The 26,461-nt window shown below is 40.6% G+C and overlaps 1 protein-coding gene across 1 annotated transcript in view; it reads right to left on the bottom strand.

Moving 5' to 3' along the window:
* Positions 1-26,461, bottom strand: part of DPYD (dihydropyrimidine dehydrogenase) — a 537,067-nt gene that overhangs the window by 45,535 nt on the left and 465,071 nt on the right. The window contains exon 20 of the mRNA XM_084637885.1: positions 11,286-11,465. Within this exon, the coding sequence (XP_084494011.1) occupies positions 11,286-11,465 (180 nt within the window). The remainder of the gene's footprint in view (positions 1-11,285; positions 11,466-26,461) is intronic.

Here is a 26,461-nt window from a genome sequence, read left to right as displayed (position 1 = left end):
TCATTTAGGTTGCCTTCTTTATGCAGACAGCCTAAACTAAAGGTTATTTTGAATTGTTTTATCCTAACTAACCCTAAGTAACTAAGAATTTAATAGTGTTAAGGAATGATGATACATACAAAGATGTTATGTGTGGCACTGGGGAGGTAAGGGGGTAACTGTGCATGGTTAATAGGAAAAGATGTCAAAAAAATGAAGCATAATAATAGTGCAATTTATCCTTGCTAAACGTACTGCAGTGTGCTATAATTAAATATGAAAACCTAAATTTATCTCTATGTTCGGCTGTCATTAATTTAACAGGGAGTGCACATGTTCTAATCTAATGGCTGATTTTTTTTCTCCATGTGCAGCATATTAAAATGTATATTAGCCTCAAGGTGCATAAACACAAAATAATAGACCAAAGGTTTTGGCCTGTGGAGAAAAAAATCCATGCTCAAATGCCGTCAAGTAGCTGGTGATGCAGGGGAAACACTCACTTAGCCTCATTAAGCCAAAGCTCTCTTTTGCTTGTCTTTTGTTCTGCATGACAGCAGCCTCTTTGTTGTATAATAATTCATTCCAAGTTCGTTCCAAGCTACCGAAACTGGTGAACTGTGGCCATTTTAATGAGAAGTATTGGTAGTATGCATAATCTGGAAGCCACGTGGACCAGGCAATCACAGAACACTGCAGCCAGCAAAATGAGATACTGTCGAAATCACAAATTTGTCAAGTTGTTTTTGGACAGGGTATTATAATAAGCATTAAAATATGCTTCCTATTACTCCACATCTGCCAGTCAAAGATCACTGTAATGAATGCATGCTGCAGGGTATGACCAGGCCGTTTTCCTAAGTAAAACAAACTGTAGAGTACAAAAAAAAATTATGTATTTTTGGCAGTGGCTGACTTCTTTTCTCTTTTTTAAAATCTTTTGCATCAGGAGTTGGATTATCCTAGCATGATGTCCATTGTCAGCAGTGAATGCTGTAAAACCACCACAGTCAAGAAGTTAACATGGATACATTGTTTTTTAGTGGCCACATTTAGTGACTGAGAATATAAACCCCTACACTCAGTGCTTATAGCAAATTTAGCATACAGTATATATAAACCCCACAAAGATTAATCCTAGCTTTTGTTTTATGCATTTCTCCTGCAAATGGCTTAGCTGTTAGGGATGTTATATTTTTATATAACAACCTGCGGTTTCAGTAAGAAGTGACACCATAGAGAATCACAACATGAACTTCCATAATAGTCTAGTTAGGAAAAAAGGTTAATGTTACAGAAGTACTGTTTTTACTAATTTTTTGGGCCTGGGATTTCTCATAAGTGTTTCTGGTTGGCAAATGCTGGGAAAGTTCACCCAGGGCAACAAACCTGCTAAGCTCTACTTGCTCAAAGGTGTCCATCAACAACTTTCAGCCTGATTGCCCCACCGCAGTTCCATCAGATTGTTAAGCTATATGACCGTGGAAGTTTCTCCCTATTTCAGGGAAGGAGTGTGAAGAGGAGGAGTAGGGGGGAGCAGTACCTTTCGCTATTGATCAGAAATATCCCAGTAAACATTTTTGTAGCACCTCTCTGACTCTCTCCAGCCCAATAAACATATTTTAAAATAACCATTAGAAATTACAATGGGAAGTTGCCATAATACCTTAACACAAGAGTCAGTTTTTCCTTGATTAGTGATGAGACTACATTTATGTGGATCTAGCTGGTTAACAGAGCTCTGTTTCAGAGGTAAAGGCTTGGTAATATAAAAAAAAGAGTTATGCAGCTCGAACTTCAGTCTTTCTTTTCTCACCCCCCAGAAGCAGTGATAGGGTACAGGGAGACATTTCTCCATCAGCACTCACAGATACATCTTGTTGAGTTTTGCCTTTGATCAGCCAGGCCATGAGCCAGCTTGTCTTCTCATTCCTGGTTAGGAATGTTAATCCTGCCTTCATTGGGCTGCACATTCCTTGTGAAGGACAGAAAACAAGGAGCTAATTTGCATGGGTTCTTTTCTCCATGTGGAGTTCAGAAATGTATCACTGCACTTTGGTGTTGTTTGATCTGAGGCTTCCATATCAGGCTGACCTTTCCTTCTCTTATAAAACTAGCAGTGCAGTATTTTATAGTAATGTTCCCAAACATTAGGGTGAAATCCTAGCCTAGTGAATTCAGTGGGAATTTTGCTCCCATCAAGACTTAAATGGGACCGAGATTTTGCCTATATCATATAATACTGCAAGCCGGGGAGTGATTGTTGTATTTGAAGTACTTTTTTAAAATAAGAGAACGTTTTGTGTTTTGGATCATTTCTATACAATGCTGTAGTATTTTAATATAAGGGCTTTTTAGATGTGCCTGCCATGAGGCTAGAATTCACCAGGCTTCTGCAGAGACTTTAGGTTCTATGCTGTATTTGGAAGGCACAGAGATTTTAATTTAAATGGGAGGTCCATGTATGCAAAGAACATGGAAAACTAGATACTTAATATTTTTACTTTAGGGTGCTGAGAATTTTCTCTGATTACACACCAGATGGAATCTTCAATATCCTGGAACATTATTATCTCTCATATACTTGCAGATGGAGACCACCTACTACTGACATGCTTTTATAATAAACTTTCTTCAAATCTCCTTTTTAGCACTGTCCTAATTGATGATGAGACTTTGAAATAAAAATCAATCTGTTCTGCCTTTCAAATACTTATTAAACAAGATGTATTTATCTTTCTCATTTCTTTATAGAGTCTTCTAGAACTCTCACCTTTGGATGATATTTACTCAAACAAACTTTGATTTTTGCAAAGTTTCTAAATGCTGGGTTAAATCTAGTGTCATTTCCTTGTGTGTTTAATATCTTTTACAAAGCCCCTACTAGCCAATTTAATATGCAGGCTTATTTTCACTATTTAACTACTTAGCATATATGCAGGTCACTAAGTGAAGTATGATTTTTACATTTTATGTTGATGTTAGTGAAACCACTCTAAAGACACATGCTATAACACTTTTGTCACCACCAACTGAAACCAATGTATTTCTTGGACATAATTACTTCAGGTCTCTGGAGTAAGATCAGTATGCAACTAATGACAGATTTCTGGGAGAAGCAGACAGGATGAGACAGTGACTACACATATGAGATCAAATTATGCCCATGGGGAATACTGTACCCTGCCTAGATAGCCTATGACAACACACTTATCTTAATCACTCTTATACTACACCTTTTGGAAAAACGGAGGAACATGTATTTTAAAACACAATTCTGTTCAGTTGGGATGATAGAGACATATAATTATATACAAACATATGTTATATATCTGTTTTACAGTCATAGTAATAACTTTGGCTCATGAAAGAACATTGTTCATCTTATCCATCAGTCTGAATGGGTCATGTACCTGATAAAAATGCCTAAAGACATCTGAGATAAGTATGCTTTTACAAAGGTTTATTTTTTTTCCTAGAGGGAGTCAGTAGGAAAGATCTCTGATGTCATCACCACCACCCCTTCCTCTGACTTTGGTGTCTGTTATTTGCACGATGAGATTATATCTGAGACAAGCCTAAGTCAATTTATCTTTTGCATTTAAACAATAGATTGGTAGTAATGGATGATCTTAACAATAGTTGTCTGTGCCAAGGCCTCAAGTATCTGCATCTTAAACTACCCATCAGAAAAAGAAAAAGTGGTCCTGAAAAGCACAGAGGTAAAAGATAAGTTTTGTCTTTCTTTTCTAGTCTGATAAAAGGTCTAAGCTGTTATGTCCTCTGCAGTGGTCATGGATAAAAGTATATCTACCATAAAGAAGAAGGGTTTAAATTATTGGGGCTACATTTAATGGTATTAGAAACCTATAGGACACTGAATGAAAAATACCATAAAAAGCTAAAAGTTAAAATTTACGAAAGATTACAATTTTGTGATTTCCTAAATAGTGATGTTATTCCTGATATTTAGAACAGGAATTAACTACAGTATCTCAGATACAGCACTATGGATACTATTGTTACATGGTGACTTCTTAATGATGAATGTGAAGGTATAAGGGATACCATTCGTCCAGGGTCAGAGGCCTGCAATTAGCTGGCTAGCTGATTAGATCCACCTTCTGCACCTGGAAAAAGAGCTGGAACTTAACTGGCTGATGCTTATAAAAGAGGGCAGCAGGAGATGAAGGGTAAGATTGCAATATCCTCCAGAAAGCTGAGGGGCCGGGTGCCCAATGGACTGCTATTGGAGCTATTGCCGAGAGAGGAATTGCTCCAGAAACCAAATGGACAGAAGGGAGACTGTGTGAAATCCTTTTATTACTGAGGCTCTGAGGTAAGAGCCAGAAAATTTGCTGAACTTACTGGTGTGATGGAGTGACTTGGTGAAGGAACTACTCAGCCTGCAGAGACTTTGAGGGAAGAATTTGTGAGGTTTTGATATATTTTTTTTTTCTTAAGAAAGTTTGGAATAAGAACAACTAACCCAGTTGGAAACTGCTTCCCTGGCTTCTATGAGAGAGCTTCAAATAGAATTATCTCAGGGAACAAGCTGTCTCAGCAAGATTAAAACCTGGTCTGGTAAGAGGAGGGTGGTATAAGGTATATCCAATCCTTTCCAGTGACCACACCAGCCCCAACCATACCCCATCCAGGGGCCCTCTACAGGGCACAACCCTAACCCTTGCCATGGAGCATTGCTGAGTCCACCCTAACCCTCAGGGACCTTACTGTCCTGAATCCTAATCCTAGAACCTCTACAAACCTTGACACTAACTTTAAACCTTGAAAGACTTACCAGCCTGATTCCTAACTCTAGACTGTGGAGCCTTGCCAGCCCAAACCCTAATCCTAGCTCAGGGAGCCTTACCGATTCCAAATCTTAGAATCACAGAATATCAGGGTTGGAAGGGACCTCAGGAGGTCAGCTAGTTCAACCCCCTGCTCAAAGCAGGACCAATCCCCAACTAAATCATCCCAGCCAGGGCTTTGTCAAGCCTGACCTTAAAAACCTCTAAGGAAGGAGATTCCACCACCTCCCTAGGTAACGCATTCACCACCCTCCTAGTGAAAAAGTTTTTCCTAATATCCAACCTAAACCTCCCCCACTGCAACTTGAGACCATTGCTCCTTGTTCTGTCATCTGCTACCACTGAGAACAGTCTAGAGCCATCCTCTTTGGAACCCCCTTTCAGGTAGTTGAAAGCAGCTATCAAATCCCCCCTCATTCTTCTCTTCTGCAGACGAAACAACCCCAGTTCCCACAGTCTCTCCTCATAAGTCATGTGTTCCAGTCCCCTAATCATTTTTGTTGCCCTCTGCTGGACGCTTTCCAATTTTTCCACATCCTTCTGGTGGTGTGGGGCCCTGTCAAGGTTCCTTCCCCACTCTGAACTCTAAGGTACAGATGTGGGGACCTGCATGAAAGATCCCCTAAGCTTATTCTTACCAGTTTAGATTAAAAACTTCCCCAAGGTACAAACTTTTACATTTTGTCCTTGAACCTTTATGCTGCCACCATCAAAGTGTCTAACAAAAATAACAGGGGAAGTGCCCACTTAAAAACGTCTCCCCCCAAAAATATTCCCCCAAGTACTACACCCCCTTTCCTGGGGAAGGCTTGATAAAAATCCTCACCAATTTGCATAGGTGAACACAGACCCAAACCCTTGGATCTTAAGAACAATGAAAAGCAATCAGGTTCTTAAAAGAATAATTTTAATTAAAGAAAAAGTAAAAGAATCACCTCTGTAAAATCAGGATGGTAAATACCTTACAGGGTAATCAGATTCAAAACATAGAGAATCCCTCTAGGCAAAACTTTAAGTTTCAAAAAGACACAAAAACAGGAATATACATTCCATTCAGCACAACTTATTTTATCAGCCATTTAAACAAAACAGAATCTAACGCATATCTAACTAGATTGCTTACTCACTCGTCACAGGAGTTCTGACCTGCATTCCTGCTCTGGTCCTGGCAAAAGCATTACACACACAGTGAGGACCCTTTGTTCCCTCCCCCCTCCAGCTTTGAAAGTATCTTGTCTCCTCATTGGTCATTTTGGGTCAGGTGCCAGCGAGGTTATCTTAGCTTCTTAACCCTTTACAGGTGAAAGGGTTTTTCCTCTGGCCAGGAGGGATTTAAAGGTGTTTACCCTTCCCTTTATATTTATGACAGGCCCAAATACTGGAGACACAGTATTCCAGATGAGGTCTCACCAATGTCGAATAGAGGGGAAAGGTCACATCCCTCGATCTGCTGGCAATGCCCCTACTTACATAGCCCAAAATGCTGTTAGCCTTCTTGGCAACAAGGGCACTCATATCCAGCTTCTCATCCACTCTAATCCCTAGGTCCTTTTCTGCAGAACTGCTGCCTAGCCATTCGGTCCCTAGTCTGTAGCGGTGCATGGGATTCTTCCGTCCTAAGTGCAGGACTCTGCACGTGTCCTTGTTGAACCTCATCAGATTTCTTTTGGCGCAATCCGCTAATTTGTCTAGGTCCCTCTGTATGCTATCCCTACCCTCTAGCGTATCTACCACTCCTCCCAGTTTAATGTCATCTGCAAACTTGCTAAAGGTGCAGTCCATGCCATCCTCTAGATCATTAATGAAGATATTGAACAAAACCGGCCCCAGGACCGACCGTTGGGGCATTCTGCTTGATACCAGCTGCCAACTAGACATGGAGCAATTGATCACTACCTGTTGAGCCTGATGATCTAGCCAGCTTTCTATCCACTTTATAGTCCATTCATCCAGCCCATACTTCTTTAACTTGCTGGCAAGAATACTATGGGAGACCATATCAAAAACTTTGCTAAAGTCAAGGAATATCACGTCCACTGCTTTCCCCTCATCCACAGAATCAGTTATCTCATCATAGAAGGCAATTAGATTAGTCAGGCATGACTTGCCCTTGGTGAATCCATGCTGACTGTTCCTGATCACTTTTCTCTCCTTTAAGTGCTTCAGAATTGATTCCTTGAGGACCTGCTCCATGATTTTTCCAGGGACTGAGGTGAGGCAGACTGGCCTGTAGTTCCCCGGATCCTCCTTCTTCCCTTTTTTAAAGATGGGCACTACATTAGACTTTTTCCAGTCGTCTGGGAGCTACCCCAATCACCACGAGTTTTCAAAGATAATGGCCAGTGGCTCTGCAATCAAATCCGTCAACTCCTTTAGCACTCTCGGATGCAGCGCATCCGGCCCCATGGATTTGTGCTCGTCCAGCTTTTCTAAATAGTCCCGAACCACTTCTTTCTCCACAGAGGGCTGGTCACCTCTTCCTCATGCTGTGCTGCCCAGTGCAGTAGTCTGGGAGCTGACTTTGCTCATGAAGACAGAGGCAAAAAAAAGCCTTGAGTACATTAGCTTTTTCCACACCCTCTGTCACTAGGTTGCCTCCCTCATTCAGTAAGGGGCCCACACTTTCCTTGAGTTTCTTCTTGTTGCTAACACACCTGAAGAAACCCTTCTTGTTACTCTTAACTTCTCTTGCTAGCTGCAACTCCAGGTGTGATTTGGCCTTCCCGATTTCACTCCTGCATGCCTGAGCAATATTTTTATACTCCTCCCTGGTCATTTGTCCAATATTGCTCTTTCCTTTCCAATTTCAATATATCTTTTTTGAGATAGGGCAACCAGATCTGCACGCAACACTCAAGATGTGGGCATACCATGGATTTATATGGAGGCAATATGATATTTTCTGTCTTATTTTCTATCCCTTTCCTAATGATTCCCAACATTCTGTTTGCTTTTTTAATTGCTGTTGCACATTGAATGGAGGTTTTCAGAAAACTATCCACAATGATGTCAAGATCTTTTTCTTGATTGGTAACAGCTAATTTAGACCCGTCATTTTATATGTATAGTTGGGATTATGTTTTCCAATGTGCATTACTTTGCATTTATCAACATTGAATTTCATCTGCCATTGTGTTGCCCAGTCACCCAGTTTTGAGAGATCCCTTTGTAACGCTTCAGTCTGCTTTAAATTTAAATATCTTGTGTAGTTTTGTATTATCTGCACATTTTGACACCTTTTTCCAGATCATTTATGAATACGTTGAATAGCACTGGTCCCTGTACAGACCCATGGGGGCCATCACTATTTACCTCTCTCCATTCTGAAAATTGACTATTTAGTCCTACCCTTTGTTTCCTATCTTTTTACCAGTTACTGATCCATGAGAGGACCTTCCCTCTTATCCCATGACAACTTACTTTGCTTAAGAGCCTTTAACAAAGTATTTGTGGTTTTCTCTATATTTGGAACAGGAAATACCATGATCAGTTTAACTAATATGATGACCATTGTGAACTGTATTAGAATATGGACATTGCAAAGCAGCTCCAGTTCAATGTCATGAGTATCTCTTACAAGGAGCTTTGCATCCATCGTTTTACTCATATCAGCTAGCACTGGAGTATCCTAGAGCAATAATCTGCTAGTAGACCATCTGCTTTCACCTGAACCTGGTGGAAGAAATGGATTACTAATAGCACAGGGAATTACTGTGGATGGCAACATTCTGTTTACTGAAATAGATACTACCACAAACAGGTCTAGCTGGTCAGGGCTGGTGTCTATACAAGCATAAATTTACTTCTGTCAGATGTAGACATGTCCTAACTCTAAAAAGTCTACCACCTCTGTGATCTTATTGTTGAAAACTATACCTATTTCTAGTTGTTTCTCACCGGTCTCCACTTCTGTCCAGGGACTGATCATCTGTTCCCACTGAAGGCAATAGGAATTTTGTCACTAACTAAATGGAAGAGTATCTGCCCCTTACATTTTCACATTGACTGTTCAATAAATCTGACAGTTTTTCTTACTAGTAGAATATATTAGCCACATAGCTTTAGGATGCACAATACTGTCACTGTTTCTTGTTTGTCTTTCTTATAGGTCCTACTGAATGAATTAGCTTTCAAGTCACATTAAAACCAAGACACATTTGAATAACTCTTTATAAAATATTTGTAAACCAGAATGTAGGATTTGGCTGTCAAATTTTTATTACATGATATGCTTACATAGCTTTTGTATTAGTAAGAATTTTTACAGTACCTCGGTTTGTCACCTTCTCCTTGGTTTTGGATTTGATTTAGAGAAGGAATCAGATGAACATGCTTTATCAGCTACTTAAAATTCTAAGTATGGAGCTATTTGGATTTGAATATATATGAACCTATAGTGCTTAGCTGAATTTGTAGGTACAGTACATGGAATCCAATACTGATGATAATTTATGAAGCTAAGAACACTGATTCCTATAATATTGCAAACTTAGTTTATGATAACATAATTAGTTACACTAATAACACTGCTTAACCACAGTCTTGCTAATTATGATTTTATAAATATTAATGATATCTAGCCTGGGTGGTTGATTCCCTCTAGTAGAGTCATTCATCATGGTATTTTCCTTATATCCAGGTTGCATTATTTTTCTTCCTTTTCCTCTTATTTGTTCGTTACTGGACATGCAGTCACCCTGAACTTGGGACTGAAATATAATATACTATTATCTCTTCAATGGTACAGCCTGGATAAACTTTACATTTTGTCATCTGGTAGCAATGGTCCAATGATATAATTTTGTATTAAAGGCAATCAAATACAAAGTCAGTTATAATCTGTATCTCTTGCTCTTTTAAGCCAGAAAACTAGATTACATAGGACTTTGTTTTTATTCTTTTTCATGTGACCTGTTTCAAGTTAAGATTTCTTTGAATTATTAAATGCTTCCTTAAAGCATCTTTTCATACTACCTTTTTAAAGTTAATTATTGATGTAGTGACAAGCTGAAAAGAGTAAAAATTTTATTTTTTTCCCTTTTCATTCAGAAGGACGTGAAAACTATCTTCTGTCAATGGCTGTCTATTTAGTATAATAAAAAGGTAATACTAAGATAGAATACTGAGTGTTGTTTTAGGGGAAGAATTGTTAACATCACTGTATTATACAAAGTGTAAATGCAATGTGCATTTCTCTGATGGTATCTGTTAAAGAGAAAGTTGGGACATAACCTTTTGAGCTGGAGTTTAACCACATAAATGTAAGCAACTGAAAGGAAACAGATTAGAATTTTTTTAAACATTAGTATTCAGAGCTTTAGGAATAGGATTGTCTTTTCCACCGAAAGATAACATTATAATTTTCAGACCACCACAGAGAACCAAAAAAAAAGCAGTAACCTCCTACTGAAAAGTCAACAGAATGATAAGCAGAGATTTGGAGGCATTTGACACTGCAAATCCTATTCTTTTGTAATTCTTTACTTTTTACAACATTTTCAACAGGGTTATATTAGACTTTTAGAAGGATAATCAATAGACATGATGCCATAACTGAAACCACTCTTCAAAGAGATCCCCTCTAGTAACTTGAAACAAAGGCACAGACTCACTGCTGTGGTGAGATTTTGATTGGCGCAGGGGGCAGTAAAGTGCCATTAGGGAGCCAGATATATCTCCCTGATTCTGAGCACGGATCTGCAGGATGCCTAGTGTAAGGAAGAACAGTCTTGAGGCTGCTGCAATCCACATCAGCTGTTCAGAGTCCTCAACAGGACTACTGCAGCAAAGAAGAAGAATGATCTAGTGGCTAGGATGCTAGCCTAGAAGTTCAGAGACCTGAGTTCAAGTCTCTGCTCTACCACAGACTTCTTGTGGTAGACCCTCAGGCAAGTTACTTAGTCTCTCTATGACTCAGTTTCTGCCCTGTAAAATGGGGATAATAGCACTTTCCCACCTCAGATGTTCTAAGGATAAATCCATTAGAAATTGTGAAGAGCTCAGATACTACAGTAATGGGGCAGATGGAACCCAGCAGGTAAACTGGCTCTGTGCCAGCTAAGAGCTCTCTCATGCTGGGAGATTTCTGAGATGGCCGATCTATTTGTTTTTGGGGTCCTTTGTGCCACCAGAGTGTTGCAAAAGGGTTAGAACGTACTACGGATTCTGACCCAAAATCAGCCATGCAAATCTGAATCAAAAAGTACAATGAAGAGAGAATTTCTAATATTTTTAAATATAGAATGTAAAGACAAAAAGTAAGTCATGCTACTGTCAAAGAAGTGGTGACATCATGTCAATGGTAACAGGACAATATGATGTCAAGTCAGTAGTTATATGACATCACAAATTGCCTGGTGACTATTCAGAAGGAGACAAAAGACCTCATACCATTTGATGGCAATGATGACAAAATACGGCCATTGGGATAAAAAGCATAACCCATCCTATTAACCTATGCTTGAAGCCAAAAGGTGGTATCATTAGACATACCTTTCCAATCAGATCAGCAATTTTGGGTACTGGCTTTCCTTTCTGATGGCACATGGTTGCAGGACTCTGTCCATCCCAGTCTTGAAGCTCCTCAATGCTTTTCATATAAAGTAGGGCTCTCAGTCCTGTGCAGTAGTCCTCAATCACAGTGAAATCTTGATTCTGTACTGCACTGCACACCTACAAAACACACACCCAGCAATCAACAACAAATTTCCAATGGTATATGAGATTACTTATGCTGTTTGAACTTATTGATGTTCAGTGGCCTTAAATGCAACTGTATTATGAACATCAGAATAAACGGAACTCAGGAATTCAAGCTGATAACAAGTTTCTTGTCCTTGTGTCGCCACCAGTGTAGAGCTGGAACATGAATTCTCACCCCAAACACAGCTAGGACCACCCAAACAAGTGGGAGAAGGCCTCCCCAAACAGCACATGCCATCCAGGAAAAGAACACTTTACAGTGCAGGAAGACTTAAGGTCCCTCTCTCTGTATTAGTATTATAATTTGCATTGTGGTAGCACCTAGATGTCAGGGGTCCATTGTGCTTGGCACTCTAAAAACATATAACAAATAGATGGTCCCTGTTCTGAAGACCTGGCAGACACAGGTGGAAACAGCAGAAGGATGCCCTTATGACCAATACCTGAAACTTTTTCTATCTCTGCTAAGCCCAACTCGTGGCTATCAGGCCAACTTAAAACTAACCAACCACAGCGACCCTGGAAATGAAATGATAACACTTGACCAAAAACCCCCATGACTGTTCTACTGACTGTCTCCCAGGGCCCAAGCCGAAGCTCACTCATCAGTGACTGGACTGTCTGATGGGCACCAACCATCAAAGAGCGTAGTGGATATAGCCTGGGCAGCTAAAAGCCCAAATTCAGCTATGAAAAATCTCCAAAAGACATCAAATATGGCAATAAGTATCATCTGATACCAGTTTCAGAAATCCCAACCAGAGCACTAAAATAAACTGGAGACATCAACAGGCTCCATGAACCAAGTTGAGTTCTCACACACACACACACAGACAATTCCTGCCCAAAGTGTTGGTCCTTAGTATTGCCGAGCACAAGTGACCAAAGCATGAGTCAGGATCCCACCCCAAGACCATGAGAATTTTTTTTAAAAATGGGATTGTTTTAATTTATCTTCTGGTTTTTGAGCCTTTAGGATTCACATTTAAAGGTCTTTTCTGTGACCCTGAGAGCTAGAAATGTACTTGAAAAAAATAAACACAAAAAACTGAGATCCTCATATAATCAATGGATTTCAGGAACTTGGTCTTCAAAAATAAAGAAGCAAAAACCCCCCAAACATTGTGAGGCTGGCACTACAATTGAAAAGATTTACAATTCTGGGGTTGTAAAAGTATGTCTACACTGCAAACAAATAAATGTCTCAGAACCCAGGTCTACAGACTCAGGCTCATGCTACGGTGCTATAAATAGCCATGTAGACATTGCAGATTGGGCTAGAGCTCAGGCTCTGAAGCCGAGAGGGGATAGGCTTCAGAGCCTGAGCTCCAGCCTGAGCTAAACAATCCAAATGTCTATTTTCAGTGCTGTAGTGTGAGCCCGAGTCTGTAGAGCTGGCTCTGCTGAGCTGTGGTGTGTGTTTTTTGTTTTTGTTTCCAAAGATTTGCAACCACTTGGCATGAGTACTCTGTATTGCTAGGCCTTACTGGCTGGCTCCCTTCCAACTCATATGAGGAACATGAGGGGGAGGGGTCAGCTGAAGTATCCAATGAAGGTGAAATAAGCACTGTGAAGGGGAAAGAAGCCCAATCAATACTGTATCCTCTTAAAGAGGAACCACCAATTTTCCTGACGTACAAACTGCAGACATATTAGGTAAATCTTTGGATAGACTATCAGGCACCAGGCTAAGTCAGTGTTTTCAGGGACTGATATAAGCTTTTATTCATATGTAGACATCAGAAAAGCAGTAGTACTCCTGCATAAGACATGCATGTAATGAATAAAACAATGAAATGGTCACCTACTTCAAGACAATATAAACACACACACAATACTCTAAAACTAAATCCTAAGATTCACAAGATATTTGATTTCACCACTTAGGGGAAAAAAAGACCTAGGTAACATATCAGCATTTTACACATGGTTTCACAAACTAATACAAGCTGCAGTTCAGAAGAAGAAAGGTACATTTTAAAATATCGTACACCACAGCTCTGCAGGAAAAAAGGGAAATAACTATGAAATATGGACAAGAACATTTCCTATGCAGCCCATTTACATTACACAAAATCTGTTTCTCTGGAGAAACAGGGTGAGCATTAATTAGGTCTGTTATGCCTTCCATAGACTTAGAGATTTTCTTTTCAGAGCAATTATAGAGAACATCATAATAATTTCCTCCACAGGTTATTTAACTGAAAACTCAACTGATGCTTTATTTAAACCTCTTTCTTCGCTAAAAGGTTCTATTTTTTAAGCATATGTGTAACACTTTTATTAGCTATTTAAAAATATTTAAAATGTAAGAAAAAATACTGTTAAAAGTCATGCTATGTCATGTCACTTAAAACAAGTTCAGATTCTGTTGTTGAATTTCTGAAATATTTTGACAGGATGTGTACACATGAGATACACTGGAGGATACCTGTTATAACCTTATAAGTAGAGAGGCTTTTACTTTTTACCATATTATGGTGCAACATTATGAATTGAAATAACCTAAGAATGTACAGAAGATGATAGCAAACTAAAAGTCAGACGAGTTGTTGTGATAATTTAAATTTACTCTAATTGCGAGCTCAACTGTAAAAATATAGACTGTAATCAAGTCACCCCTTAACCTTCTCTTTGTTAAGCTAAATTCATAGAACCATAGAATATCAGGGTTGGAAGGGACCTCAAGAGGTCATCTAGTCCAACCCCCTGCTCAAAGCAGGATCAATCCCCAATTTTTGCCCCACATCCCTAATTGGCCCCCTCAAGGATTGAACTCACAACCCTGGGTTTAGCAGGCCAATGCTCAAACCACTGAGCTATCCCTCCCCTAAAATGTGAAAATTCATAAGATATCACAATAACCTATAATGAAAATGTTGCTGGGAAAAGCTGAATTACTCTAAACAAAAAGACTACATCTACAACTCAAGGACTGTGTTGCGATCATGCCTGGCAAACAACAGAATGTTGTCTGGAAACTAATGAACCAAAACCGATGTGCTGGAAACAAGGCCTCACTGGTGGACAAACTAATGAAGGGAGGGGCTATTCCACTTATCATTCCCTTTTTGGATCCTTAAAGAGATTTTTGGGGAAAAGAACAACCAGGGGCCACTGAAGCAAACTTCATCATCATGGCTGCCCACCCTCACTATCTCGTGGGATCCTGGACCTTCGTCATCCTAATCCTGAGAGATGTCCTGACCAGCCTGTGCCAGACAGAGGGACCTAGATAATATTGCCACTGATACTGGCCAGAGTTGAATCCCAAACACAACCTGAGATGAAATGGGATCGGGCTTTAACAAAAACAGCAGCAACAAGAAGCTCCAGCTCATTTCAACCAACTTCTTCTCTATTACTCACAAGAATAATTATTACCATCTTTGATATCACTTAAAAGACTGTCAAACAAGGGTTTTTTCCCCTTCTCAAACTCTCTCCAGTTAAAGGGAAAGGGAACAAGGTATATTGTTAAAATAAAAGCCTTACTTAACATTTCAAATGCTGTTTTTCCTTCTTTTCTGTATCTTTAATAAAAGGTTAAAAGGATTTTTAAAGGTATGTTTGTCATGGTACTAAGCAGGCTGAGTTCTCCATATACCGAACCTTATTTAATAGTATTTAATGTTTGACAGTGACAGGCACAACACCACTGGGAGGACGGGGGCTGGGGAATGGAGGGACTGTGCTTCCAATCCTTTACACACACAAATAAATATATTGAGAAATTTTATCTCAGATAACCTAAGAATAAATTCTAAGGGCTTGATCCTGAGCTGCATAATGCAACGGTAACTCATTAAGTTAAATGCACTTTATATGATTTCACTGGGGAATGCACCTCTGGAATGCATCACAGGATCAAACTCTGTGAAACTGCAAGTGTGAGAGGCACACATACATTGCAGGATCCCTATTTATGTACAGTATAAGAAATTACCACCCTAATATATGGATAAATAACCATGGATACATCTATATAACTTTGTCAATGGGATCTGGAAAAAACTCAGCAGCGAGCTAGAGAGAATGTGTCAGCAGAGTTCTTTTTATTACTTGTTTCGTGTTTGTTTTTGATAATTAGCTTCTATTTGAAACATTTTAATTCACATTCCGTATTTTTAAAAAATGATATTATCAATAATGTGCATTTATTACATCAGTGATAATGAAACTTCACAAATGGCCTGCTGGGTTTTTATAATCATCATTACAAAACACAAATCCTGAAGACTTTACTGAGGCACATTTCCTACTGGGTTCACTGGATTTTGCCGAGAGTAACTGCTTTTGAGGGAAATGCCCACACATCAGCGTGTCATGTTTTGTTTTGTTCTCTGCAGAAAAAGCTGCAGGGCTGCCCCAAACTCATCATATTCCACAGGGTCTGTGGGAGGTTAGGGCCATCCATGCAAAGCGCCTGTGCCCCTGCACTGAGCCAGGACCCTGGAATAGCCCCTACCAACTCACTAGCTGTGCAGTTCCATTTAAAGACTTCCCCAGATGGTGAACGCCTTCTTGGGAGAAGTGGCAGGGGAGGAGAGGATTATTTGGAAAAGATATTTCAAGTAGGAGGTGTATTATCTTTTTCATATAATTTCTGTGGGGTTGGATGGGGGAAGATATATACCTCTCTCTAGTCCCAATCCTGTTCCCCTCTCTCTTCACCCTGGAGCTTCAGTCTTCACCTTCCTCACCAGGATGGACTCTGGAGTCCATGGAGAAACTTCTGCAGAATCCAGGGTGGTTGTGGAAGAGCTGGTGCCACAGAGGCAGCAGTGAACGTTAGCTCCACACTCCTTCAGTTCCATCCCTGCCCTGTATCTCCCCACACAATTCCCAGCTAAGGACATGCAGAAAGTTTACTGTCCCTTTCCAGCACTCATAGAGCAAAGAGCTGGATAAAGCCAGATAATCTGACCCTATATGTTTTATTACACTCTTAATTTTCAAGTGGTGTAAATATTTGTGCAATGATTAGATTGTGATAACAAAAATGCTTCAGTGCTGAGTATCATCAAGGCAATGTTTCTCCATCACGATCAGTCCTGGTTAGCAGTAGAACTGCTACTCTAACCTGTCTCAAAGCACTACTGTGGCTCTCTATCATTACTGAATTCACACCATTCATAGCTTAGAAGTAGCGGGGAGAGACAATTTTATTTTTCCTTCCATCAAAAATATATGCTTTGCTCTCTGTTGTAAAATGGGCACAAAATAATAGTAATTGTAATGAAAAGAGGTACACTAGGTAGACAGACTGGTAGTGGAGATACACAGTCAGATAAGGAGATTGATGGGTATGTATTTGTATATACACATGCAAATCACAAAGGTTGACTGTTCTACCATATTAGTTTCCATTTGTTGTAGCTATACAACATCAAAGCACTGATGTCCCTATCTATTGCATTTAGCGGTAATTTAATGGACTACCAAAAGAAATCAAAGGGAGAGTTTCTAAGTAGTTTCCTGGCAATTGAGACAGCAGGCTCTTTCATCTGCACTGTAACTGTGGCAGTGCATTGATTTAAACTCCTTCTGAGATCTCAAATGCTTTTATATTCTTAGACCTCTCTGGCAGCTTTTTATTCCCCCAAGTGATAAAATTCTAGCATTTAGCAGAATGCCATCTTACTTCTCCCAAAAGGAAGAGACTTATTTCAGCGTTGCTACTAAACTGCACAAGATCTCTACATAAAATAGCTCCTGAATGCCATTCTGTTAGAAAATCTGCCCGTGACTTCCCACATTCTAATATTCTGACTCTAGCAATGGGATAAACAACAAAAATTCCTCTTAGGTACCTTCGAAAGGTTCTGCAATGGATAAGCAGTTTTGCTTTTATATTAATTTGGATGAGTTTGCTTTGAAATGTTCCTCACTGATATGCCCAGAAGGTAAGGAAAAGAGTTACTCAGCCTCTTTGATTTTGTATTATAATATGTATCTAATCTTAAACGTATTTATCATCATCATTTAATGCATTTTTTTTCATTATAAATTTTTCCTGAGCACTGTTAAATACATAAATCTACCTTTTTGTCTGAGAAGTATTTATGAATATCTTTAGGCTATTTTTTTCAATGTACAGTTGAGATCATTGTCTTTTTGTTTAGTTTCTATTGGCTTAGGTTATATTGAAGACAGACTGTACTACATAAAAGCAATACAAGGTACTTCATGAAGGGACCTACCCAAGCCTTGCCAGCTAATGGGTGTAATCTAATATTCCTGAGAAAACTAGGACATTCATGATCGGTAAACGTGCAATTTAAATCTTAGTAATGCTTACATATGATTTTAAAAACTGTATCTTCTGTAGCTAGTAGCAGACTACTCAATCCTGTGAAGAACATTCTCTGCCACATAGTGAAACATGCTGCATAACCATTGCACATGAAGATGAATAAATCTATTTTGCAATTTCTAAGCAATGATTTAGATGGACACAGAAAATCTTCAACGAATCAGGAAATCAAAAAGAGCACATCCAGCATCCCTAGACTATTTCAGCATCTACCTATAATGCGGGGTGTGTGTAATAAGAATGTAAGCATCCAAATATAATGTTCTAGGGCAAAGGTTCTCCAACTGTCATCTTTAGACTGCTAGTAGTCTGCAGATGGTGGTCCATGGAGAGCTGTCTGGTCACATAATTCTGGCTCCCCCTCCCCCTTTATAGCTGTAAATTAAATTACAACAGCTAAAAATACATTGTATACTTTCCTAAAATTATTTCTCTATATAAGCAATTGCTGTAGTTGCCTGGAAGACATTACATGATTGTGAGAATGAGGGGAGGTGGTATATAAGACAATGGTTCACACTCTAAAAAAAGTTTCAGAACCTCTCTTCTAAAAGGACAAGTTCATGACTAAGAAAAATCTTCTTAAGTATTGATAAAATATAGATGAAATTATTTGATTTATTCACATTAGCTGCTAAACTACTCTAGGGATATAGGGTAGCAGATGGGATGCTATTTAACAAGGTTTGAGAACGCAGTATCAAGATGCAAGTCTGAGTTGGATGAGAGTTTCTTATCCTTCTTTTGAACATTACAACTGAACAAAGGTACATAAATGTTTGTCCATTTAGATTCTGAGTAAGCAGCTTAGAGGGATCAAATTCTGTGAGAGTTGTGCTGATCTGCAGATTAAAAAGGCATGCTCTGCATTACTTTCATGTGAGACTATGGTATTCTGTTAGTTCTAGGAGTTACAGAGCGAACCCCTGTTCAGTACATGGGCACATGCAGGATTTTACAATCACACCCATCTATTTAGGAAAACAAATATGATTTCACATGCCTTGAGCATTACAGCTATGCCCCATAATCTCATGGTCAGTCACCCATAAAGAACTGTACCATTGTATTGTCAGTGGTATGCAATGCAAAGGAGATGCTTGTAGGCAGACACGCTAAAAAGAAGCATGTAAACAGACCAAGCACATGTTTAGATTCTACACCTGTCTTTAACTTCATCATGTACTTGTGGAATATCAGAAGGCACAAACCTCTATCCTGTGCCAAGGAGTAGGAAAATATGGTGGAGGGAAATTAAATCCTCCAATCTTCCTACATGCATTTCAGCAGCTGGTACAGCATCAGATCAGTAGCTGTGTCATGCAGTTACAAGGCCATTGGCACTATTCTCCTGACCCGCCTTCTCAAGTCCTCCAAAGATAGGTCTCCTCTTCATCAAGCTCCCTAAACCTGGCAGCTTAATTTTGAAAGGCAGATCCAGGTTATTCTGAAAGAGTCAGTAACCCTTCTAAAATCCAGTTCATTTTCTACCTCAAAAATCATATTCACACATAGGGAGAAATTATTATTATTAGTGCAGTTAAATAAAAAACAATGCTAGAAAGTCAGGAATTCCATCACTTCTTGACTTCTCTCTGGATGGATTGTCCTTGGCCCTAAGAGTTAGCACCGTAAAAGGACACATTCAGTAATGAACAGCATCATTAACTCATGGACAGACAGGTTCAAGTAGCTTCTCTGTGTGACTCAGAAAAAAGGTTTTCATTCCAGACCATTCTGAACAGGCAATGAAAGAATCTGAACCTACATCCCAGGGCAGTGCTCTAACCATAGTGCTACAGAGAAAATCTCTCTCTCACACACACACACGAACAACCTGAGAACCTGATGAAATATTCATTGACATCAATAAGTTTCCGTGACACATTTTGGTTTCAACAAACTGGCATTTTTCTATGGAAAAAAGTTTCATCTAAACATTTCCAACTAGCTCTAATGAGCATCTTCTCTTGATGCACATCCTCAGGTGGCCTGATTTTTGAAAGCTGCACATCTATCAAAACCAACCAGCAAACCAATTTTTCCATCTTCGGACCTCAATTTAGTTTGGCAATGATTAACCTCTCATCCCTGTGAGTCTCTCCCTTCAGTACTGTTTTATTTTATTTCAGCTACAATTGCTTTCATCCTTTATCAGCGTGGCTGTAGGAATTTGTGAACTAGCTACTATTCCCGTTGAAGAATGAAATTCACGTGAATAAAACAGTTCTGACCCTCTGAGGCCTATGATAAAAACTCACTTTCACACTTCCCAAGAGATTTTTCTTTCCCCTTTCGCTGCTCAAATAGTAAGTATCAGAAGGAAAAGAAATGGCATAACCTGGATGTTGAGAGAAGTTAAAACCTTTCCTAAATGTACTGCGAGTTTCAGATAATCTATTTCTCTGTTTCCTTCTAATTCCAATTCCTTTGCTCTAATTGCATGGATAAAAGAACCTCTCTCAACATAGATCAAGTGCTGTATTAGGGAGGACTATGATGTTACAAGAAAATTAAGGCATCAAGGATCGTTTTTCCAAATTATTTGCTTCATCGTGGGAAGATGATGATTTGACTAAAACTGAGAAAATCTGCAGACCAGCCACTTGGTCATGTAGTCAAACTGATCAACAGTATACAGAATTATCACTCAACTAGAGTGGTCCCCAAAGTAAGTCTACATATGGCACAGGTGCTATGCTTCATGATTACACACACACTTCTGTGCCTTACTCTCCTTTTCTTCTTTTCATTGTTTGCTACTTCACAGCAGCAAAGGATCAGTGGAGCTGCCATGATGCAGAATGGAAAGTTTTTTTACATGCACATTTCCTTTCCATAACTGGCATCTCCATGAATCTTCCATTCCCTCGTCTCTCAGAGAGGTACAGATTTCTGCATTCTCACTTCTCTGGGTGATTATTTGTTTTATGACTTAGTGTTGTGAATACAAGTCCAAAAATTGCAAACAGTTGAAACCTCCCCTATTTTGCTATGCAAAAGCTTGTTTATTCACACACAAAACTGTCCTGCTGTTCTAAAAATCCCTCAGTTAAATGCCTCAGTAATACACTTGCTGGGGAAAAAATCCTGTCAATCTGAGTCCTAGAACCTAACAGCCTCTGGCTACCAGTTACCAGAGGATGTAAGTACCCAGGAACAGGCCCTTACCAGAAAGCCAACTGTTCCTTGCTTGAGAGGGTTTATCTCAGGAACCAACAGCAGAAGTGTCCTTGCTGGTCTTCAGTGTCATGACAGAATATAAGGGAGGGGGCAGTTTTTTTTCACTAATCAAGTCCCTGACCATTTGGGGCTTTATACATTGAATCAGCACCTTGAATTTGACGTAAGTAGGCAGTGCAGAATGTGGGGCAGTGAGATGGTCACAGTGGCAGCCTCATTTACTAGCAGATTGCTTTTTTCATTGTATACTTCTGCATACAGCAGGAAGGGAGGTCAAGGGTATTGTTATCCCATGTGTGGGCTAACCATATCATGGGGCACAGTATGAGGCGGATAGAAGTCTCTCAGGGAGGGGATAACAGCCCCTCTGGGACAGACGGGTGAGGAGTTGACAAGCAAGGTAGGGGAGTGGATAGAACCTTGAGTCAGTCCCACCAGTGCGCTATTGAGTGCATCTGAGCTGGCACAGAAGGGAAAGCAACAAGTCAGGTATGGGTCTGACACAGTTTACTTCCTTCCTGCAGCAAGAGAGGAGCTAGGGACTAAATTGTGATTTTCTGAGTCACAATCTAGCCTGCAGTCTGTTTCTGAAGCAGAACAGTTATGTGGTGCCTCTTAGCCAGGGCTTTGTGGCAAAGCCAGAGTCTAGCTCTTAGGAGGTAGGCAACAGAAGCAGTAGCATTCCAGGTGGCACAGAAACACCCCTAGAGTGTTTTTCAGAAATCCAGCCTGGAGGTGATGGAGACATGCATGACCATGACCTATACATTTTATAACAATCTAAAAAGTTGTTTGAAAAGACCTATTGTTCTTTTTCAAGTTTCGCAACTAAATAGTAAAGATTTACTAAAAATATGCCGTACCAGGGTATAAATTCAGGAGCCTCTACCATGAAAAATGCATATTGCAGAAAGTAACCTCTTTGTTCTATCCCTTTTTTGTTATATCCACTAGAAATAATGACTGCAGAATCTCTTTCAACAAAAGGTCATTTATGTCAATGGACGAAACACAGAGGATCAGATCGCCTGCAGTAATTGCAAATTAATGCTCTACTGCTAATGCATTAACTACATAATATTGATCTACAATTGAATCATACAGGCTACTGTGAAGTGAGTTTTACTTTAGTATTTTTGTGCTTTTATGGCTTTTCTCACAATACATTTTCTCTTTCCACTGGAATTTTCTATAATTGTCTCCATTTTTAGTTTCCTACAGTGTAATGACTTCTGCAAATGCATGTCTGTTCCTCAAAGGCCTTTCAAACAATCTACCAGACCATCAACATGACATGGTAAAGTACACATGATGCAAGTGACACATAAAAACAGATGGAAAACCTTATTTTTATAAATCAAAACTTTAGGAGAAAGCTCATTTAAAAAGAAAAAAGAAGTTACTTCCATGACACTGCACTCTATAACAACCCTACAGTAAGAGATCAAACCTCAAAATGATGCAGTCAAAAATCAGTGAGAGCTTTGGGTATACACGAAATGCAGGATTGGGCACATGTGGATAACATAGTTACTTATGTTTATGTTGAAAAGAAATAGGTAGACTGAGATATGCTATGACAAAGCACAGTACTAAGAGATCAGTGGTGGAAGCATTTAAATGCATCCAAGATCTGATTGAAAAGATAAAAAATAAATGTTCTTTCCAACCATTCCTGAAACTACACAAATTGGAAGAGCTATCTGTTGTTTTATATATTTTAACTTCCAGATAATGTGTAAAGCCTTGGGGTTTAGAGATCATGGCCCCTTTAAAACCTTTTCCTGGGGAGGAGAATGTTGGTTGTTCCAGGGGCATGGAGAGAGGGAGAGTGGAAGGGTGTGTGTGTCTGTAGCTCCAGACAAAAGGGCTACAGCAAGTGTAACCCACACACCTGGGTGTGGTGTTCTGTCCCATCTAATGGCACTGAAACCACTGAGAGAGAGAGATAAAATGAGTCTGCTCTACGGCCTTAGTTAACAGCCAGTTGGCTTTTAGCTCATGCTATAGAAGCTCATGCATTAAGCTCCAGAGGTCCCCAGAGGTCCTCCAGAAACTCTCCCGTCAACTTACCTTACCCTTCTCGTCGTGGTTAGAGTACAGGGGTCAACTGTAGAGCGATCTGCTGTTGATTTTGCGGGTCTTCACTAGACCCGCTAAATTGACTGCTGGTGGATTGATCTCAGAGCATTGATCATGGCTGTAGTATAGACATAGCCTGAGTGTAGACACACTGCTCAGAGTCTGTCCTTTCATATGGTGGTACCACTGGGCCTGGGGGCCTCATGTTGAGTGTAACTCTGTTTTACTACTCCCCCACTCTGCCCTCTTGTTGTTTTTTCTCCATTCATCCTTCTGTAAATAAATATTTCCCTTCCCTGTATTCATTGTACTGTCCTGGTGTGCATGTGTGATCACTCTAGGGGACTTGAAACAGGTTTTTCCCTGCTGCATTCCTGAGCACCCCTTTTCTTGGCCAGAGCCTGCCTGAAGAGTAAACTCCATCTTGGCCACATAGGTGCTAAAGTTACAAATAGTTAAATTAATCTGCATCTATTATAAACTTCCTTTATTGTATAAGCAACCTTGAAATTATACATACGAAAATGTTGTGCTCCTCCTCCCAAAAGAGAGGCTAGATCAAATGCACTTCTAAACACTGAAATGACATCAACGATGAAGAGGTGATTGGGCCAAACTTCAATGAGTGCCATTGGACCTGGTGCATGGGGTTGCCACGCAGGGGTACCATTTTCAGAGAGGCTGTTCTCCATGTTGGTGGGGAGCAGAGGCACATAGGTCTGACTGCAGAGAGGCTGGTCCCTGCTGCAGGTGCCAGCATCCAAGGGCTGACCATTCTGAGATGAGCTCCTGACAGCCCACCTTGGCAGGGAGTTGTGGCGCAGGGGAAGCCACTGCCACTGGGGCAGAGGTGCCTGGTTTGCGTGTTCCTGCCCATTCTGGGCTGTGCTGGCAATTCCCTTCTGGGGACCCTAGGTGTGGGGGAAGCAGGGCTGGATGCGGGGTGGAGTTGCAGTTTTGGTTATATCTCATTCCATCTAGATATCAAATATGAACGTCAGTGTTGTTCTGATCAGATATTTTTGGCACCATCCTCTGCTGAAGGTTTTATGTTTTTCCCACCCTCTTCTACTTCTTCCCTTAGACAGGGGAAATATCTAAGGTCAATATCATTTTGGTTTAAGAGCAGATTACATCCATTTATCTTAAGTCCATTACTCACGGACTTCAGCTAGGCTGAAATAAGCCACTCTTAAACCAAAGTAAGTGTCTACACAAGGTTTTGCATCCATTTATCTAAATCGGTTTTTAAAATTATTTAAATTAAAGCAAGGCAACTTTCTGGTATAAAGAAACCCTAAGAGGGGAAAATAGTCATTGTCTCCGTTGAGGAAATGATGCTGGAAATAGATGAGCCTTGCAATGTTCTCTAAAGGAGGTGTCCAGCCCAGTGTTCTATGGTACAAAGCTCCACACTGAACATGAATCACTTTAATCAGCCAGTACTTAATTAGCATTCAAAAATTAATCTGGGTTTTCTAGGTTCAGCAAGTGATTCTTTAATTAGCCACTCCAGAGACAATACCCATTCCACTCTCTTTGTATTTAGTTACATTTTAGAATTCTCCATTATCTTCAGGGACATGTCTACACACAAGAAACCCCTCCCCACACACACATACACAATCTGTATTAAGGAAAAGTGCATAACTCTACATTTTAGTCTAGGTTCAGTTCTAATTAGCGGCCATAAATGAAATGAATGTGTAGTTCTGAAAACACTCCCTTGTTGATCATACTTTTGTTGTAGACAAATATTGTACTAGAAGTAGCATCATACGATTGTTTTGTGCGTGTGTAAGTGTAAGTGTAAGAGACACAGAACTGAAGTAGCACTGAGACTGTTATCCAGACAAGGTAGCTCCCTGAACCCTTTATTGTAAAAGGAGAGTTTGAAATAACCTAATAGAAGTTTTAAAAAATAATATTATTAATAAAGCAGATAGACAAAACAAGTTACAGGATAACCTTGTGTACTCTTCTGCCTCTTTGATGCTAATACAGAGAATTCAGGATTGGCTGTCAGGGCATGTGAACCTCCTATTGCTACCTCTTCCCCCAAAAGGTTCCAGAGTACACCACTATCTCCCCTTAAATGCAGAACATTTCACCTCACTTACTTGCTTCTGGGGCTACCCGACAAACAGTAGTTTGGGATCCCAGGGGTATTCAATCTGCCCTGATAGCTTTGCGATAGTAACTGTAGCATCAGACCTCCTATTAGAGGTCCCACAAATGCCTAGTACTGCGTGACTCTTCAGGGCTTATGTCAATAACCTCACCAATAAATTTGCCCGGGACTTTCTCTCCACCACAGCAAACCTGGGACTGGCCTTTGCTGTCATTTCAGCTATCCAGTAAGGCCAGCCACACACTGGATCTAATTTTCAGTGCCAAAGGAGGTATTGGAAATGAAGGCACCATTGTCATGTTGTAGACCAGGGGTGGGCAAACTATGGCCTGCTCCAGTGCTCTGGCCGAAGTGCTGGGTTGGGGGCTGGACCACGCGGCTCGGCCCTGCTCTAGAGCTCCAGCTGGGGTGCTGGGTTGGGGCCGGACCACGGAGCTTGGCCCTGCTCTGGCCAGGGTGCTGGGTCACCAGCACTCCAGCCGGGGCACTGGGTTGGGGGCCGCACCCCTCGGCTCTTGGAAGCTGTGGCATGGCCCCGCTCCGGCTCCTGCACACTCCCATGGGAGCTGCAGGGGCAGTGCCTGTGGATGGGACAGCATGCAGAGTCGCCTAGCCATACATCCGCATAGGAGCTGGAGAAGGGACATGCCACTGCTTCTGGGAGCCAATAGAGGTAAGTGCCACTCAAAGACTGCACCCCCTGAGCCTTTCCCCACGCCCCAACCCCCTGCCCCAGCCCTGATCCCCCTCCTGCTATCCAAACTCCTCGATCCCAGCCTGGAGCACCCTCCTGCACCCCAAACTTCTCATCCTCAGCCCCACCCCCAGCTGGACACTGCACTCCTTCCCGCACCCCTGCCCCAGCCCTGATCCTCCTCCCATCCTCCGAACCCCTCGGTCCCAGCCCAGAGCACCCTCCTACACCCCAAACTCCTCATCCCCAGCCCCACCCCAGAGCCCACACCCCATCCCACACCCTAACCCCAATTTTGTGAGCATTCACGGCCTACCATACAATTTCTATTTCCCGATGTGGCCCTCGGGCAAAAAGTTTGCCCACCCCTATTGTCGGCTGACTATCACTTCCTCCAAACTAAGTTTCCCCCTTCATTTAGATGCAACGTACACTATGTGTTCCTTCCCCGATTACGTTATCGATCCTGCAGGCTTCCAACGATACATGGCATAGAAGATTTGTCTCCACCCTAACACCATGGGGTTTATGTCCTGGTGAAAGAAACGCTATGACCACCT

The sequence above is a fragment of the Lepidochelys olivacea genome, assembly GCF_965140295.1.
Source record: "Lepidochelys olivacea isolate rLepOli2 genome assembly, chromosome: 8".
In the NCBI taxonomy this organism is placed as follows: domain Eukaryota; kingdom Metazoa; phylum Chordata; order Testudines; family Cheloniidae; genus Lepidochelys; species Lepidochelys olivacea.
This window is presented reverse-complemented; position numbering and strand designations above follow the sequence as displayed.